This window comes from Callorhinus ursinus, unplaced genomic scaffold (genome assembly GCF_003265705.2).
Source record: "Callorhinus ursinus isolate GAN/ISIS: 27379988/994484 unplaced genomic scaffold, GSC_fseal_2.0 scaffold34, whole genome shotgun sequence".
Lineage (NCBI taxonomy): Eukaryota > Metazoa > Chordata > Mammalia > Carnivora > Otariidae > Callorhinus > Callorhinus ursinus.
In genome coordinates, this window is record NW_027397096.1 from 6,616,291 (window position 1) to 6,633,926 (window position 17,636).

The 17,636-nt window shown below is 41.5% G+C and overlaps 1 protein-coding gene across 3 annotated transcripts in view; it reads right to left on the bottom strand.

Annotated features, from left to right (window-relative positions):
• The window catches only part of MYO1D (myosin ID), a 349,377-nt gene that overhangs the window by 212,742 nt on the left and 118,999 nt on the right, over positions 1–17,636 (bottom strand). For all 3 annotated transcript variants that reach the window (XM_025851229.2, XM_073879410.1, XM_073879409.1), the window contains 3 exons: positions 14,797–14,867; positions 11,134–11,208; positions 5,339–5,471 (listed from right to left, as the gene is read on the bottom strand). In XM_025851229.2, coding sequence (XP_025707014.1) covers positions 5,339–5,471; positions 11,134–11,208; positions 14,797–14,867 — 279 coding nt within the window. The remainder of the gene's footprint in view (positions 1–5,338; positions 5,472–11,133; positions 11,209–14,796; positions 14,868–17,636) is intronic.

Consider the following 17,636-nt stretch of genomic DNA (forward strand, 5'->3'; position numbering starts at 1 on the left):
TTTAACCTGCATTTGTGTGTCATCAGGGTTATAAGCTAAGCAATATTTTTATTATTTTCCTGAATGACCAAGGATCTTAAACACCTGAATTATAATCACCTACCATTTCAGTTTATATCCTATTGTTTTGCTAATCCTAATCTGTATTTTTAATCCAATAAAATATTATTTTACAGTTTATTTATACACAGCCACCTTGACCAATTTCTTTGCCCTTCTTTTTGCATTTCAGGCTTTCATTTTAAATACTCTTCCTCTGGCCTGATGTATATATCCTTTAGAATTCCCGCTAGGGTGCTTTTAACTTTTTTCTTTTTCAGAAAGATTCTTTATTGTGTCTTTGTTCTTTTTTTTTTTTTTTCCTTAAGTAGGCTCCACGCCCAGCGCAGAGCCCAATGCAGGGCTTGAACTCACGACCCTGAGACCAAGACCTGAGCTGAGATTAAGAGTCAGATGCTTAACCGACTGAGCCACTCAGGTGCCCCTACTGTGTCTTTGTTCTTGAAACATACATATTCTTGGCGCAGAATTTTGGTTTACAGTTCTTTTCTCTCAGACTCTTATTCTTTTAAGCAAATCTGCTTTTAATGCATTTTCTTAAGTCTTTGATGTTCTGAGATTTCACAATGTGCTTAATGCAGATTTCTTGTAATTTTTCCAGCTTGGGATATAGCAGACTTCTTGACTCCCCAGAGTGTTATCTTTCATCACTGTTGAAATTCTCAGCAATATATTTTCCAATATTGCTCTGCCCATCCTCTCCTTTCCTTGGGTAACTCTGATTAGATGCACATTAGACCTTTTCATTTTATCTTCCATGTCTCTTAATAGTGTCTCTTTCTTTTTAATTTCTTGGTCTAAGTAGAGTCCTGGATAATTTCCTTTATTCTTTCTTTCATTTCTCTATTCTCTCTTCAGCTTTGTCTAAACTGATGCTAAAACTGTTTCTTAATTTTAGTTTTTATTTCTATCAATTGCGTAGTTACTTGCTCTTTCTCATATTTTTAGGCCTTTGATTTCTTAAAACATATTACACATTCTTATATTCTGTTTCTAATAATTCCACTCTAAGAAGTTTTCATGACTCTGAATCTTGTTTAGTCTGACTCTTGCACATGGTACTTTATGTGTGTAGGAATTCTTAATGGGAACCCCTTATTTTCCTGAAAACGTTATCTGTGGAAATTCTTTAAGGTCTGGTATGAAGGTGGTTTCTTCATGGAAAAAAAAAAAAACTGTGTGCTTCTATCAGATACCTGGGGATAATACCAGGCCCGGTCCACTTTAAACTAAACTGTTGGTTTAATTCACCCAGGTGGTATGAATTTAGACTGAAAACTTCATAAAAACTGGCTTATGATTATAAATGCTCAAGGAATGTTTACCCCCCACTTTGGCTCACTGCCAAGGACCAGTATAGGCAGTTTTTCTTTCAGATAATGAGGGATTATTTCTAGTTCATTCTAGATGCATCCCTCTGAGAATGTGGCCCTTTGGAGACCTGTGTGTGCATGCACACACACGTGCGAGTGTGGAATCTATTAGACACACTAGTTTGGGCAGGCCCTGGGCTTCACTTGGAGGACCCAGCCTTGAATACCTACACTCACAGTTACCTACTTCAATAAATCCTCATAGAGACAGCATATTATTTTTCCCCTAACTTCTGCCCTCACTCATTCCCTGGCTTGCACATTCCTTACTTTCTTGTTAGTTCATGGCTGCATTCAAAAAATAGATTTTTATGTTTTACCTAATATTTAGTTGTTTTCAGCTGGTTTTAGTAGGCACTTTCTTCACCATGTTCCTAGCAAATGCATTACTCAGATATATTTTTAAGATCTTCCCATTTTCCTAGGTGAAACTGATCTAATTTTATTTTCTTATATTAATCTACTATGAAGGTAACATTAATCTCAAAATGAGTTGGGTAGAGGCCTCTCTTTTTCCTATCCTCCAAAACAGTTTGTATGTAATAGGGATTATTGACTTCTTGAAGGATTTATAAAATGTATCTGTAAAAAACCATCCAGGCCTTGGGTTTTTGGCAGGGCTGAGAGAAGGCAGACTCCTGATTAGTGATTTAGTCTTTAAGATTACTAATTTATTCAGATGTTCTATGTCTTTTTGAGTTAATTCTGATAACATATTTTTCTAGAAAACTAATTTTTCAAATTCATTGGCATAGTGTTGTTCACAATATTCTGTGCCTTTTAAAATCTCTGTAATATATGAAGTCATTTCCCTTTTTCATTCATAATATTGCTTTTTCTTATCCGTTTCATTAAAGGTTTGTCTATTTGACTATTTTTTTGACCTATTCCTTTTATTTTTTGCTATCTAAATGTTATTTTCTTCTTTCTTTAGATTTTCTTCTTTGCAATTCTTTTTCTGGCTTCTTGAATGAAGACGTGACCTTAACTCATTTACTTTTTTTTTTTTTTTTTAAGATTTTATTTATTTGAGAGAGTGAGAGAGAGAGAGTGCAGCCAGAGGGAGAGGGAGAGGCAGGCTCCCCACTGAGCAGGGAGCCTGATGCGGGGCTCAATCCCAGGACCCCGAGATCATGACCTGAGCAGAAGGCAGATGCTTAACCAACTGAGCTATCCAGAAATCCCTAACTCATTTACTTTCAATTTTTTTTTTAAATAAAGGTATAACAAGTAGACCACTTTAGCAGTATTCTACAGATTTTAATAAATTTTTTGTCATGTAGGCCCAGATATTTTATAATTTCCATTGTGATTTCCTCTTCAACCGTGAGTTATCTAGGAGAGCATTTCTTTCCCAAGTTCCCAAGCACATTAAAAAAAAAATTTAATGCCGCTTTTTATTTTACTTGTTGTGAGGATGGAGACTGTATCTGTATATACATTTGTTAAAATGGTTAGGACTTCCTTTGTGACCTAGCATGTGGTCAATTCTTGGAAATGTACTATACATACTTGAAAGGGATATTTTGATTTATTAAAGTTCTTTTGATTTATTCAAGTTTAAATTTGGTTTTCAATGCATCTGCATTCTTACTAAGGATTTTGTCTGCTTGAAATATCAGTTTCTGGTACAGTTGGTTTAAAATCTCCCACAAGGATTATTTGTCAATATTCCCTTTAAAATTTTTTTCACTTTTTTTTTTTTTGCTTTATGGAGTTCGTGGATAATAACAGCTATGTTGTTAGGTACCCAGCTCAAAGTGACTTTATTGTCTTGGGTATTTTCATTCGATTGTTAGGAGTCTATCTGTATTAATACTTTTTCCCTTAAATTCTATGTTCTCTCACATTAATATTGCTTTTAATCATTTTTGGGGGGAAAGGCTTGAAATATTTTTGTGCACCTCTTTGTTTTTCGTCTTTCTGCACAGTGGTATTTAGGTATCTCCTGGACGAAGCATAGAGCTAGACTTTCTATCTAGTCTTCTTAGTCTATTTATATTTATGGTGAGTACCAATTATTTAGGTTTATTTCTATCATATTATTTTGTATTTTCTAAAAGTAACATTCTCCTTTGTTGCTTCCCCACCCACCTTCCTGCCTTTTCTGGGGCTGAGAGGTTGTTCTCTCCCTCACTCTCCCTCCTCCATAGATTGGGAAGCCACAGCAGAAGCTGCCGGGCTAGTTGCCTACCTTATATCCAGCACCTTTTTTTGAAATGGAATACTTATTTCTAGCTAGGTACGCTGCTGACCAGAATAAAAATGCACTTCCCAGTTCCCTGGCAACTAGGGACAGCAAATGAGATGTAGCGGACATGCTGCATGAGACTCCCAGGAAGTCCCTTGGAAAGGGAAGAAGCCCCTGCTGCCATCTTGGACCAGGAGAATGGACGCCAAGCACACACATGGTAGAAGAGCAAGACAGAAGGAACCTGGGTCCCTAACAACCTTAGGGCTGCCATACCAGTCCTGGGATGCCTGCTTCTGGACCTTATCTGCAGGAGAGAGAAATAAATGTCTCTTGTTTAAGCCATTCATGTGGGGGTCTCTCTTTTACTAGCAGCTGAATACAATTCCTGATACAGAAATTATAGACGGCTCTAGAATTTTTATTTTCTAAAAATGCACATTTAACTACCAATTATAGAAAATAAAGGTGGCTCTTTTCTAGTTAATGAAATAAATCTAATATATTTTGTAAACTATTTATAATATATTCTATGAACATGTTTTATAAAATTCTGTGTTCAATTCTGTTTCTTGTGTCACATGCCCTCCTTCTAGGTTCACCTTCCCTCTTATGGGATGAGGCAGGTTGGAGCTGACACGTAGAGAGAAGCTAAGAGACAAAAGGAAGCCTTCTAATGGTGTTCTGGTCTTCGGTTCTGGTGTTCTCACCCCTGCCTTTCTGGAAGTTTGATTCTACAAGCCAACAAACTGCTTATTAGTTGTCATGTGAGGCCAAAGAATCGTGACAAAAAGATATAGAAAGCTACTGAACAGATGTGTTCTTGTGCCTTTGCTTAATTTATCCATAGTGAAGTAACCAGAAACAGTATAGATTTAAATTCTTAGAGAGGAAGTTGGTGTAAAAAAAAAAAAGAAGATAACAACAGAGAATAAAATACAGAGGAAAAGCACCAGAAGAGAGAGAGAAAAATGAAGGAACTAAAAATAATGAGTCCCGGAATGCCGCCTAATTTATCCAACTTGTCAACAGCAGCAGTTAAGAGTAGAAATCTGTTCTTTGGTGGGGGATGGGGGGAGGAGAAGAAACAGAAAAGTCACCAAACAGTATTACACCTGAAAGGAGCAATCAACAGCAGAAACAACTGTCAATAATATAACATTTTATTTCAGCTGTTTACAACAGCCTAAGGACAATACTTAAATACTAAACTTCCTTTTGATACTCTATCTGGTCATTTTGTACCTAGACATGATATATGGATGGCATATTACTATTTAATTCAGGATTTTTTAAAGCCACGCCCTTTCTTTGGTACAGGGCTGAAGCTCGTTTTTGTCAGGCACGTGCTCTTCTTTATAGAGTGTGTGAGTGTGTGTGTGTGTGTGTGTGTGTGTGTGTATTTTTTTTTAAAGTTCTAAGACTTTCCCCTTGTCGACAACCATAAAAAGCTCAACCTTAACAAAAAGCATTTCATCCTGGACAAACAATTGTTTCATCCAGCCATGTAAAAAAAAAAACAAAACAGGAATAAAAATTCTAGTATAACATTCACTTTAAATAGATGTTTCAGTTTGACTTATTACAATTACCTAGAAGGCAAATCACACATACATTCTCTACAACATATATCAAGAAGGAACCTACGGCAGCAAGCAGAGCCAACGACCATCGAAAGTGGCCATAAAATGGATATGCGGAGAAGAAAAGTTACCTTTGATGCAAGGTTGTCCACTAAAGCGATCATCGAATTCTTAAACAAGGTGGCAGCGGTCAGAGGTCGCTTGGTCACCTCCGAAATACTCAGTTTGCCTTCGGGCCACATATTCTTCAGCACAGGATTGGAACTGAGAGGCACAGGAAGAGCAATGTGAGCATTACATTCAAATACGGTGATGGGAAACTGTTCCGTTGGACTGTGCTCTGGGAGTCCCATAGGGACGGCGGCCTGAACTCACAAGGCCTAACTGGAAAAAAGACTCCGTCCAGAAAACTATGCTGAGAAAGTGCAGCAGCAGAGAGCATATCACAGACGGAGAAGCGCCCAAACTACCCAACGTGTAAAAAATTCTCGGGGCTGGCTCAGTCAGTAGAGTGTGCGACTCCTGGTGTTGGGGTCGTGAGTTTGAGCCCTAGGCTGGGTGTAGAGATGACTTAAATAAATAAACGGAAAGGAAATGCTTTAAACTTCTTTAAAGTGACATCTAGGGTCCTCAAATGGTTAACACGGCTCTTACAATACACACGTAAAGTCAAAAGGTTTGGTGGTACTTAGAAGGAGGACAAGCCACCAGTGAAAAAACAATGCTCAATGGTGCGGCAGAAAACATGGACGTGAAAGCATCTTCTCATCGGGAGAAAGATTCCCACCGAACAGGTAACTCGACAAAAATCCAGTTCTTCCGAACAAGACAGGTAGGAATAATACAGAACCGTTTCTACATCGCCTTCTAGTAAACCCCGTCCTGCAGCTGAATTTCTGCACTCCGTTATGGGCGGTTACGATATTTTATTGCTGTGACATGTTGCCATCCGATTCCCACAGTGTACTTCAGGCCAGGGTCGATGCTAAGTATTCTATAAAATTCATTATCTGGCTCTGTGGAGACACCTTCAAAGACAACGTGTGGTGGTCTCAACTCTGGTTTTCTTCCTGTTTCATTCCAGGTGCCTTTGATTTTAAAGTAATTGGAACTCAAAATGCTGCTTGTGTCCTGGAAAGTTCTTTCTCGCTTGGTATTTGCGTACAGCTGACACCCGATGTTACACTAGTTTCAGGTGTACAACACAGGGAGTCCACATCGTTGGATGTCAGGCAGTGCTCACCACAGGTGTGGCTGTCATCTGTCACCCTACAATGCTATTTGTCAGATATCTTTTTTTTTTTTTTTTAATTAGGGGCAGAGAAGAGAGAGAAAGGACTCAGCAAGGACATTCTCTGCTGTGTTTACTACTGCCATCATTTTGCCCACTTTTCTTTCCCTGGTGTAAAATTGAGGAAACTGCCAAGTGGTTCCCCAAATACCTAGTAAACTTCTGCACACAGAGGCTCAAAATAATAGCTGTGAAATGCTGGAATAAGTGACAAGAGTGCAAAAAGGATAAATGGTGGGCTGAAGAGTGACTGGGTCTGTGAATGAAAACAGAGCAGTGCTCCCAGCCCCCACCACTGCGAGTGAGCTGTGCCGACTACCATCAAAAGTGGCGGTAAACTGGGGCGCGTGGGTGGCTCAGTCGTTAAGCGTCTGCCTTCGGCTCAGGTCATGATCCCAGGGTCCTGGGATCGAGCCCCGCATCGGGCTCCCTGCTCCGCGGGGAGCCTGCTTCTCCCTCTCCCACTCCCCCTGCTCGTGTTCCCACTCTCGCTGTGTCTCTGTCAAATAAGTAAATAAAATCTTGAAAGAAAGAAAGAAAGGAAAGAAAGAAAGAGAGAAAGAGAGAGAGAGAGAGAGAGAGAGAGAGAGAGAGAAAGAAAGAAAGAAAGAGGCTGTAAACTGTGTGATCTGTGTGTGGCTCAGGGACCCCGTTTTACTCCTTTCTGGTCCTAGTCCCTGATTTTCCAATGAGGCACCTATCAGTAAAAATGACCACATAAAGGTCTATTGCTTCTCCTTAAATTTTCCATTCTAGTCTATAGCCAAGAGAGAATTTAAGGCAATGGTTCTCAACCCTTAGTGTGGAGGAAGGCTGGATGTCTTCCTAACACTGTCTGGAATGGAATTTCCAGAAAGTAGAACGTGTGTACTTTTGAATATTCTGGTGCAGACCAAAGACTGAAGATTGCAGACTTTGGATCTATGCAGTTTCTACCCCAAATTCCACCTTACTCACTGTTGGCCATATTTAGATTCTTTCCATATTTTGCATTATAAATGGAGGGAGAGGGGAAGGTTGGCAATGAAGGAAAGAAGATATTTATTATCAAAAATAGTAGAACTGATACACAATGAATCAAAACAGACACACACGATCATTCTAAAAAGAATGAACTTTGGGGCCAGTATGTCATGCATGCAATATTAACAAAATAGTTTGCAAACATTTAAAAGAGCCCTTTTCTTAAAAGGGAAGCGTATTTATCCAGAAACCCAGTAGGTTTAATAGATAAGACAATTTATCTTAGTAGTGAGGTAGTAAAGAGTAAAGTCTGTGTATCTGGCATGCCACATGCTCTCTCCCTTCCTCTTTCCATTACACACACGCAAGCACATACATATGCACATGCACGCATATCTGCAAGTATACTCTCAAGGTCTACAGAACTAGAAATGCAAGGATTACTCTTTAAATATATACAGAGAAAGGATGGGAACTTGGGGAGGTTGTTTAGCCACGGAAACACCGAGAAGTGTCCAGAGGCAAAGGAAGCACATCCCAACACATCTAGGAGGATGGTTTAGCCAAAATAAATCCAAGACTTCCCCGTTCCACTGGCAAGACCTTTCTTATTATGCAGATATATACAAAAAGTTGCAGTCAACAGACCTTTGCAAGACCATCCCTGCTGTGAAACAGATTCATCTGAGCCCCGATACCTTTAATTGTTGGATTTACCCAAGTCCCTTTGTTCTACTTCCATGCTTACCAAGCAACTAAGCACTCTGGATTCTATGGGCAGTATTTTTCACTGTCAATTAATAAACTAGAATTCTCGCTGCTACGTGACTTCCCAAGCAGGTTTTCCAAGAGGGGAGAACAGCCTGTCATAGCAGTGCAAATATTCCATTCCATGTGATGGTCAGATTTCCCCCTGGAAATAATCCCCACGTGGCTTTGTTTCTACACTGGTCCTGTGAGCTTGGGAATTACGTGAGTCCACCGCTAAGAGGAGCTACTCTCACGGAGCTGGACCTATGGACCGTAATACATTCACGAAGGTAATGAATGCCATCTTCTGTAGCCTCCTGGTACATAGCCTGGCTGCCTTCCCCTGGCAACACATGCTGACATTGCCACTGGCCAAATGAAGCTGTTTTTCCAATTTGAATTTTTGACATTACCCTACACAGAGCAATGCCAGACTCTGTCATTTGTTCCTCAAAGTGGGTGCATCTTACCTGAAAGTTCAAGCATTGCAACTCCTTTCTGAAAGTCCTTTTCCCCATGACCAATCCTTACTCGGAGCCCCTCTTGTTCCCATGTAACCTTCTGGTGCTGAGAGCTCCGTCACTGTCCTTGGCGCCCTCAGCATCCACACAGATGAACCACTGAGTAGTAAACTTTCTCAAAAGAACTGTTTTAACACCGTATCTCCACATTCTCATTACCCATATTCTCTGGAGCCCACTTCAATCAGACATTCGTCTTCACGACTCTACTGAGATCAGCGTTCTCAAGAGTCCCACTGGCATGTCAGCAAATCCCATGGTTAATCTTGGTTCTCACCTTACTTTGCTTTTGACAGTATTTGACAGTTTATAATTGTTTTCTTCTTTTAAAAAAATTTTTATTTTACTTTTTATTTTTTTAAAAGCTTTTGTTTATTCATTTGACAGAGAGAGAGAGAGAGAGAGAGACACAACGAGAGAGGGAACACAAGCAGGGGGAGTGGGAGAGGGAGAAGCAGGCTTCCCGCTGAGCAGGGAGCCCAATGCGGGGCTCGATCCCAGGACCCTGGGATCATGACCTGAGCCGAAGGCAGATGCTTAACGACTGAGCCACCCAGGCACCCCTATAATTGTTTTCTTCTTAAAGCACTTTTTTCTTGGCTTGGCCTCTGTGACACCAGATTTCTGGCTTTCTTCCTACTTCACTGGCAGCCCTGTCTCCTTTGCTAGTTGCTTCTTTCTTGCTTGAATCCGAATGCTGGAGATCTCAGGAATGAGTCTTTTTTACCTCTTCTCTTCTATTTGTGCTAAGATCACCCTTGTTCATCTCATCTAGTCTTATGGCTTTAAATACTGTCAACAGACTGATGACCATGAATTTGTATCTCTAGTCCCTCCTTTACCCAGAGTTCCAGGTGCATACGCACAATCGTCTACTTGGCATTTTCAGTGGCGTGTCCAATATAACATAACATATCCAAAACAAAATGCCCCATCTCCCCTACACCCAATTAGCCCCTCCCGTTGTCTTCCCCACTTCAAGCATCCCTTCCCCACTGCTCAGACTTCATCTTAGATTTCCATTTTTCTCTCATGCCGTACATCCTACCCATCAGCAAATCTTGTTGGCTCCACTTTCAAAATACCACTCACTCTGACCACATTTCATTACCTCTGTTACTACCATCTGGATTACTAGTCTCTTGTTTGGTCTCCTCACTTCTACTCTTGCCCTTGTAAAACACAAAACAGTGTGTGTTTTACACAGCAGCCCTAGTGAGTTCTTTAAAACATAAATCACATCGTATCATAAATTCCAATGGCTTCTCTTCATACTTCATCCTTACTTTGGCTCACGGACTCTTCAGGATCCACACCCTGCTGACCTCCCTAAATTCATTCCCTATGACTCTTCCCACCCCTCACCCTGCTTTTAGCCACACTAGCCTTCTTGCTGTTCTCAAGACACCCTCCACCCTGGCGCCTTGGCACTGGTCTTCTCTCTGCCTGGAACGCTCTCCCCGCAATGTGTTCATGGCTCACTCCCTCACTTCATTCAGGCCTCTGCTCAAAAGTCCCCTCTTTTAAGAAGACTTTCCTGACCACCCTTCTCTATAATGCCTCCTTGTCTGTACTCTTCAATCTCCTACCTACTTTATTTTTCTTCACAGCATCTGTCACTACCGGAAAGTGACTTGTTTTCTTATTAACTGCCATCTCCACTGGAAGAGCAGATCCATGAAGGCAGGGACTTAGCCTAAATAGTTTTCACAGCTGCATTTTAGGGCACAGAAGAATGTATGGTTCCCAGGTGTTGAACACATTTCTGATGATCTCTTGGCCAACTGAGTAGACGTGGTAAGTGTGTGATTACATTCCTCTCACCCAAAAGAAGAAACTGGCTGAGAAGCTCTTCTTTACGGGCCTCTCTCCAAAGCATCTGTACTGGGTTTGAACTTGCTATCCTTTGCCTAGAGTTATTTCGCCACATCTTTTCCACATTTTCTTGGACTGTGGAAAGGTTCTGTCCACTGAGGATCTGTCAACACTAGATGACGCTCTGATATTAAGAGTGGTCTCTTAGTTGGAGGCAAAGACTCTACAGTGGGAATCTGCATGTATAAAATGTTTATCTGGGCCAGAGGTTATCCAATACCCCATCCCCACTGCCCCTGGCCTCCCCTGGGGACACTGGGAGGGGTGCCAGAAGGATGGCAGTAGTGAACAGAGAAACCGCGGCAACCCAAGGGAAATCAAGGAAAGTCCTATTAGTAGCAAGTCCCCGTCCTAAATTTATAGACTGTATAATCATAAATATATTATTTCATTCATTCATTATGACAGCACAGAACTAGAAAATTTGCCAGAAGTTCTTAAAATTGCCACATAAAAGTAATCATGTGCATGCGTATTACACAATAAGAGTTTAATGGAAAGATAATTAATGAAATTTCCATCCTACCTGTTATACAGGAGGCGCTTGAAATCTTGAAATAAAGTGTCTTTATTTTTGTCAATAAATCCAATGACCGAATAGCTAGTAGAGAAAAAAAGACCCACAGAAAACATGCATTATTCACCAAGCAAGAGCCACATTTAAGTTTTTCGACAAGTCTACAAGCCTTTCCACTGGTAATTATGCCATCAATCATCTGTAGAGCTAATATTGTCCACTTTGTTCTGGTTAAATAATATCAATTTACCTACTAAATAGAGGGGATGTTGTTTCTATTCCTCAAAAGGAGAACAAACATCAGTACCGTCACTATGATTAAGACTGTCATTTTCTACCTTTTTACTGCTTACCTCGAGAAGATGACTCTTAAAAAGATGGCTGTGTTTGTCATCCAGCACTCCTAAGATAAAAGCAAAACTGCAACATACAGGAGCTAACAGTGTCTTCCGTAAGGAGGTCAAGTGACTTGCCTAAAGTTCTCTCAGCGTGTTCAGGGTGGGATAAAAGAATCCAAGAACTGCAAAGGGTGGTAAGATTTGGATAAGCAGAGGAGAAAGAGGAAGAGAGATCACACAGGGAAACAGATCAAATGAAGGGAGAGGAGCAGGCACATGCATGGAGTACGTGAGAGAAAACAAGGAGGCCAGCCTTCATGGTCTGGAGGAGGGAGAGAAATGAGGTCAGGAGGCCAGCTACATTGGCAGTTGGGATGAAGGAGGGATGGGAGCTGCTCTGTTGCAGCGATGGCCATGGACTCCGGCAGGAGCAAGTGCACTGCTGGGGGGCGCACAAGTGATGGAGCGTCAGGGTGACTAGGACAGAGGCTCAGAGGCCGTGCAAACAGAACTCTAGACGTCCCTGCTCCCGACAGCTCGACTTTCTTGCCTGACTGTATTTTCTTCCTTGACAGTCATCACATCGATGTAGATAATTCTCAGATGTCTTACCCTGACCCCTCACTGATGTGCCAGCCTCATGTATTTAATTCTCTGAGAAGGTTCCTTCAGGCTGTAGTGCCAAGAGGAGCTCTGAGGTCACCAGGTCTCAAGTTCCTTCCTTGCCTCCCGCATCCTAGATCCGCTTCCTAAGACCTTCAGGTCACTTCTGACTGAAACCCTGAAGCCCCTTGACTCTTAATCTTTTGTCTAACCTAGAACATTCAAACTGCAAAGTCCTTATTTTGGCCTCTCAGACTCATTATGATTTGATCTCAATCTACTTTTCCAGGCATTTCCACTTCTCTAATGCTACAAAAAGGACACACTCCACTTAAATGGACCTAGTTACTGTTTCCTGAATATTTCTAGCACCCTTCCCACTTCTCCCTTTAAAAATAATTCCTAGCATCTAAGGACTAGCATCAGCCTTCCTGGGCCTCTCACACAAGTATTACATCATGTAATTATTCTAAATTCTGACAATACTGTTATTAGTTGTATGGCGATTATTTTAGACCATCTTTTAAATGTACTGATGTATGCATGTAAATGTGTGTATATTATGTGCATGCACATTTCTGAGTAGAAATAAACACACACACACACACAACCATATAGGTATGTATGCGATCTTACATGGAAGGCTCTTTGTGGGAGGAGATCACACCTTGTAAAACATTGTGCAAACAGAAGATATGCAGTAAGAATCTAGAAAAGGACTGAAGGGCTGAAGGAGAGAAGGGGAAGTCTGAGGCACTGAATACCCCTCAGAAGGGTCAGTTAGCATTCTGGACTAGGAGTCTGGAAACCAGTTATTGGCTCAGCTACTCCATAAACTTGCTGTGTGTCTTTGGGTGAAAGTGTTATTACACACTTTCCTTAAGTTCTCTCCATCTATAAAACAAAGGGGCCAGACTAGCGGGTCTCCAAGGCCTCTGACCAGCTCTGCTTTGATGCTTCCGAACTGAATGGAAGCGTCCTGTAAGTGAGGCCCGCCTTTTCAGCAGGAGAGTGTGCATACTGCTGCATCTCCCCTCTTCAGTGTTCTGGAACCTGGGAATGGGACCAGAACAAGTGGAGAATGGTGCCATTCCAGCACTGATGGCTAGTTTGACAGATGGGGTGATCATCTCGAGCCATATTATCTTATGACTCAGAGTTTTAATTTAAATCAGGAGCAGCTATTAAAATTTCTTCAAATGTCTTTTCGGCATTTGTAGAGATGATCATTTGCCTTTTTGTTGTTGTTGCTGTTATGTAATCTCTTCCTGTAACGGGTGATGATGAAGAGAGCTCCTAATGTAAAAAATAAGGAGGAAGGAAAAGAGGAAACTAAAGAACAATCAGGTAAGAAGCAGTGTTCAGTGAACAAAACACCCTAAGTGTAGCAGGCTGAAAAATGCACCTCCCTGACCCGAAAGACATCCATGTCAAATTCCCCAGCCCCTGTGAGTGTGATCTTTTTATGACAAAAGGTGTGATTACGTTAAGGATCTTGAGAGGAGAAACTGATCCTGTATTACCCAGGTGGGCCCTAAATGCCACCACAATTGTAGTTTTAAGACAGAGGCAGGGCTGCCTGCTGGCTCAGTCGGTTGAGCGTCCAACTCTTGATCTCAGCTCAGGTCTTGATCTCAGGGTTGTGAGTTCAAGGCCTGTGCTGGGCTCCATGCTGGGTGTGGAGCCTACTTTAAAAAAAAAAAAAAGATAAAGGCAGAGGGAGTTTTAACAGACACCCCAAGGAGGAGGCAGCAGTGTGACCACATAGGCAGAGACAGGAGAGATGTAGCCGTAAGCCAATCAATGTCTGCAGCCACCAGAAGCTGACAGAGGAGAGGAATAGTCATCCTCCAGCGTGTGGCCCTGAGCCACCTAAAGTTCAGACTTTTGGCCTCCAGAACTGGGAAGGCAAACATTTCTCTCATGTTAAGCCACCAATTTGTTATAGCAGCCCTAGGGGACTCAGATATTCAGGTAGTTTTATTTTCTTATCAATTTCTACTTTTCTTATATTGGGACCAGAAAATGTGGCTTGTGAGAATTTTACTTTTTCAACTGACATTTGGAAAATAATATGGCAAAACTAGTTTCTGCTTATGTAGTTACCCAACTGCTTGTAGTTCTTTGCAAGCGACGGTGGCTCTTGGCTCTGGGCCCGTGAGCCTCCTGGCTCTTCTGCTTGGAATGCCCTCCCTTCCCAATTCTTTCCCCTGACTAAACCTCTTTTACTTTGATGACTCAGCTTAGATGTCACTTCCTCCACCAAAACCTCTCTACACTCCTCACCCTGGCATGATTATCCCTTCTCAGTGTTTCCATAAGGCCTCATGCATCTCTAGTTTGACCCCCTCCCATTCTTCGTTATAGCGACTTATCATGTATCTGCTTGTGTCCACCACTGAACTGTTAGCTTCTTCAGAAAAAGGCCCACCTTACCCATCTTTCTCTCCTCGTTAACATTCTCCCATGATTTATTTATCCATCAGCTGATCTGACTGAATGCCAACTATGCCAGGGGCTGTGTGCATGGCTGCCGCCGTGTATGTTCAAGAAAAGTTTGAAAAGCAAGGAATGAATGAAGCTAAGCGAATTTTTTTTTTTAAGCGAGGAGATGAAACTATATTACCCTATGAAATGACTAAAAAACACAAATGAATAGGATTCTGGTTCTATTTTCTGAAGTGAAGCTGCATGTAAGTCATTGTGTTAGGTACCAAAGTAAGATACTCACACTACGTCACCTGCGTAATGTCGAATTCGAAAATCTCGATCAAACTCCAGGATTTTGTCTGAGGCGCAGATCTAAGAAACCAATAAGGAGATGATTTTGAAAACAGATTATTTTTCACTCTCCTAAAAATATACTCCAATGTCATATAAGATGATGGCAGTGTCACAAATCTGGATACCATTACGAATGAAATGGCCCTGTGTGGGGCTTATGTGGTAAAGCCTGCGAGCTTTCACCGGAAGTCCACATGGCTGGACTTCACTTCCCAGCCGCCCTGGCAGCTGGATATGGCCAAGTGACCAGATGCTCGACAGCGGACGGTGAGGGGAAAGGAAGTGTGTCTGTGTCGGGCCAAAGCTGGTAAGTAGTGGGTGACCCTCTCCTCCCACTAGCTGGATGCAGAGAAGGACAGCGGCAAGGGGATGGACGAGACGGAAGAAGTCTGGGTCCCTGGGACAGGAACGGACTTCTGTTGTCTCTGACGCTGAAAGTCTGGCTGCCGCCCTAAGTGGCCCAGCCTACCCTGACTGATACAGTCTCTTTCTGCTCCAAGCTCCACTTACGGAGCACCACACCGAGGGCTTGCAGTCTGCTGGGCATGTACATCCCATGCAGTCCTCACAACTGAGATTTAAAGTAAGTAAGTATTTAAAGTAAGTATTAGGAGCTCTCTCTTACATACAAGGAATCTAAGGGTCAGAGAGTATCAATCAGGTAATTGGCCCAAGTCCCATAGCTCATAGGTGGTCGTTCTGGGAAGTATTCTTGGGACCAGACGTAATGTCTGCTCTCCTATGTACACAATGGCCTGGCTCACTTGTCTTTTGCTGAGCTGGGAGTCAAGTTCAGGGCTGTCATTTCAAAGAAGGTCAACTTCCTGTAGCTATTTCTCACTGAAGAGGAATAGTTTATGGAAATGGTGGTGGTCTCCACAGTTTCCTGCAATTTTCCTTGTTACGGTAGTGCCCAGACTCCTTTGTCTGCCCTGTGAAGGATCACGCAGTATCCTACAGGTTCTAAACCAGACATCTAAGAATCCATAAAGCACTGAGTGCAGTTACACACAAAAACTTAAGTTGCACTGTTAGCTAACAAACAACCCCAACCAGGATGGTGGCTTCTGCATGATAACTGGACTAGTAAAGGAATAGTTAGTTTATTAATCAGAAAAGCGAATAATTACAGTAAATGAGAGTCAGACTTCCGAGGTTCAAATCTTGGCTCTACCATCTACTTGCTCTGTGTCCTTAAATAGTTATTTATCCCAGACAGTTGTTCTGAAGCTTAAATGAACCACGGAGATCAAAGTATATAACATACAGAGAGGTCGCCAAAAAATGGAATCCCTCTTTCCTTCTCTCTCTCGTTAACCATTTTACAAAACCCTTTCATTTATAAAACTCGTCGTGGAAAAGGACTCAGGAGATGCCCACACTAATTGAATATTCTTACATTTGGATACTGTAAAGTCTCAAGTGATCTGAACACAGAAGGTTTTAGATTTTTCTTTACGTTTTAAAAATAACTTTTGTATATCGTTTAACTTTATATGTTCACAATACTTTAAATAGTAATTTCGTGGTTTATTGGATCATTTGCCTATCTCTCCATGATAACTTTAATGTATAAGAAACCATTTAGCCTCTAAATAAATACAAGGCAGAAACCTCTTATTTAACATGCCAGTAACTCAAACTAATCTGCAACCAACAGCAAATGATAACACCTGGCGTAATATACAGGATAATAGCATTATTTAACAGAAAGATTCATAGTGATGAAAATATCCTGACAGCTTGGTTATTCCATTTTTCCTTCGTCAGGGCAATAATCCCAGAAATTAACACACTTTAAAAGTCCCCATCTCAGGGGGGACTTTTTCCAGCATCACCCCCCTCACCTTGTCAGACAAGGTGGGGGCAGGTAGTGACGCTGGAAAAAAGAGCCACCTAGCTGGAGAGCCAGAGAAACCTGGGTTTCCACATTTAAAGAAAAAAAAAAAAAAAGAAAGAAAATTCCTGGGGCGCCTGGGTAGCTCAGTCAGTTGGGCGTCCGATTCTTGATTTGAGACTGAGCCCAGCGCTGGGCTCTGTGCTCATCAGGGAGTCTGCTTGTCCCTCTCCCTCTGCTCCACCCCCTGCCCACTCACTCATTCTCTCTCTCTCTCAAATAAAGAAATAAAATCTTAAAAAAAAGAATTCCGGTCTTCCCAGATAAATCATTATTTTGCAATTTCTTATCAAATCAGTGACAACTGCTTAAAAGTACTATGTACAGTGGCTACCTTAAGAATGAGACTCTATTTCAAAATATTTGGTGGACAAATTTAAGTCAGGTGTATAAATGGCTAAGGTGAATCAAAATGAAGTGATTTATCACGAGATTCACAGTTATTTATTTAAATGAAGTGGAGCCCTGTGTGTTTTAGTTTAAAATTCAATATTCCATAAGATGTATTTGGTATGATCGTGACCAAATTCAATTCAATTTTACAAACACTGATTATCTACCATCTGGTAGGCAAGATGTTAGGTGAGTCTCCAAAACCTGGGTTGTGATTATAAAGGACGTAGATAACCCATCCCTCGAAAATGGGACATCTGCCCATGTAATAACACCATCTTACGACAGATCACTCTAAATGGGGTAGGATGCTTCTAACTTGGCTCACTGCTCTGTCCCCAGCACCCAGAATTATGCCTGGGAAGTGAGAGGCACTTATTAAGCACTTGTGTTATACATGGGAAATGAGTGGAGAATACCTATGACCAGAACCCTAATGTCAAAGGTCAGACCATAGTATCTGACAGCTGACTGACTTGTAGTAGGGATCCAAGTTA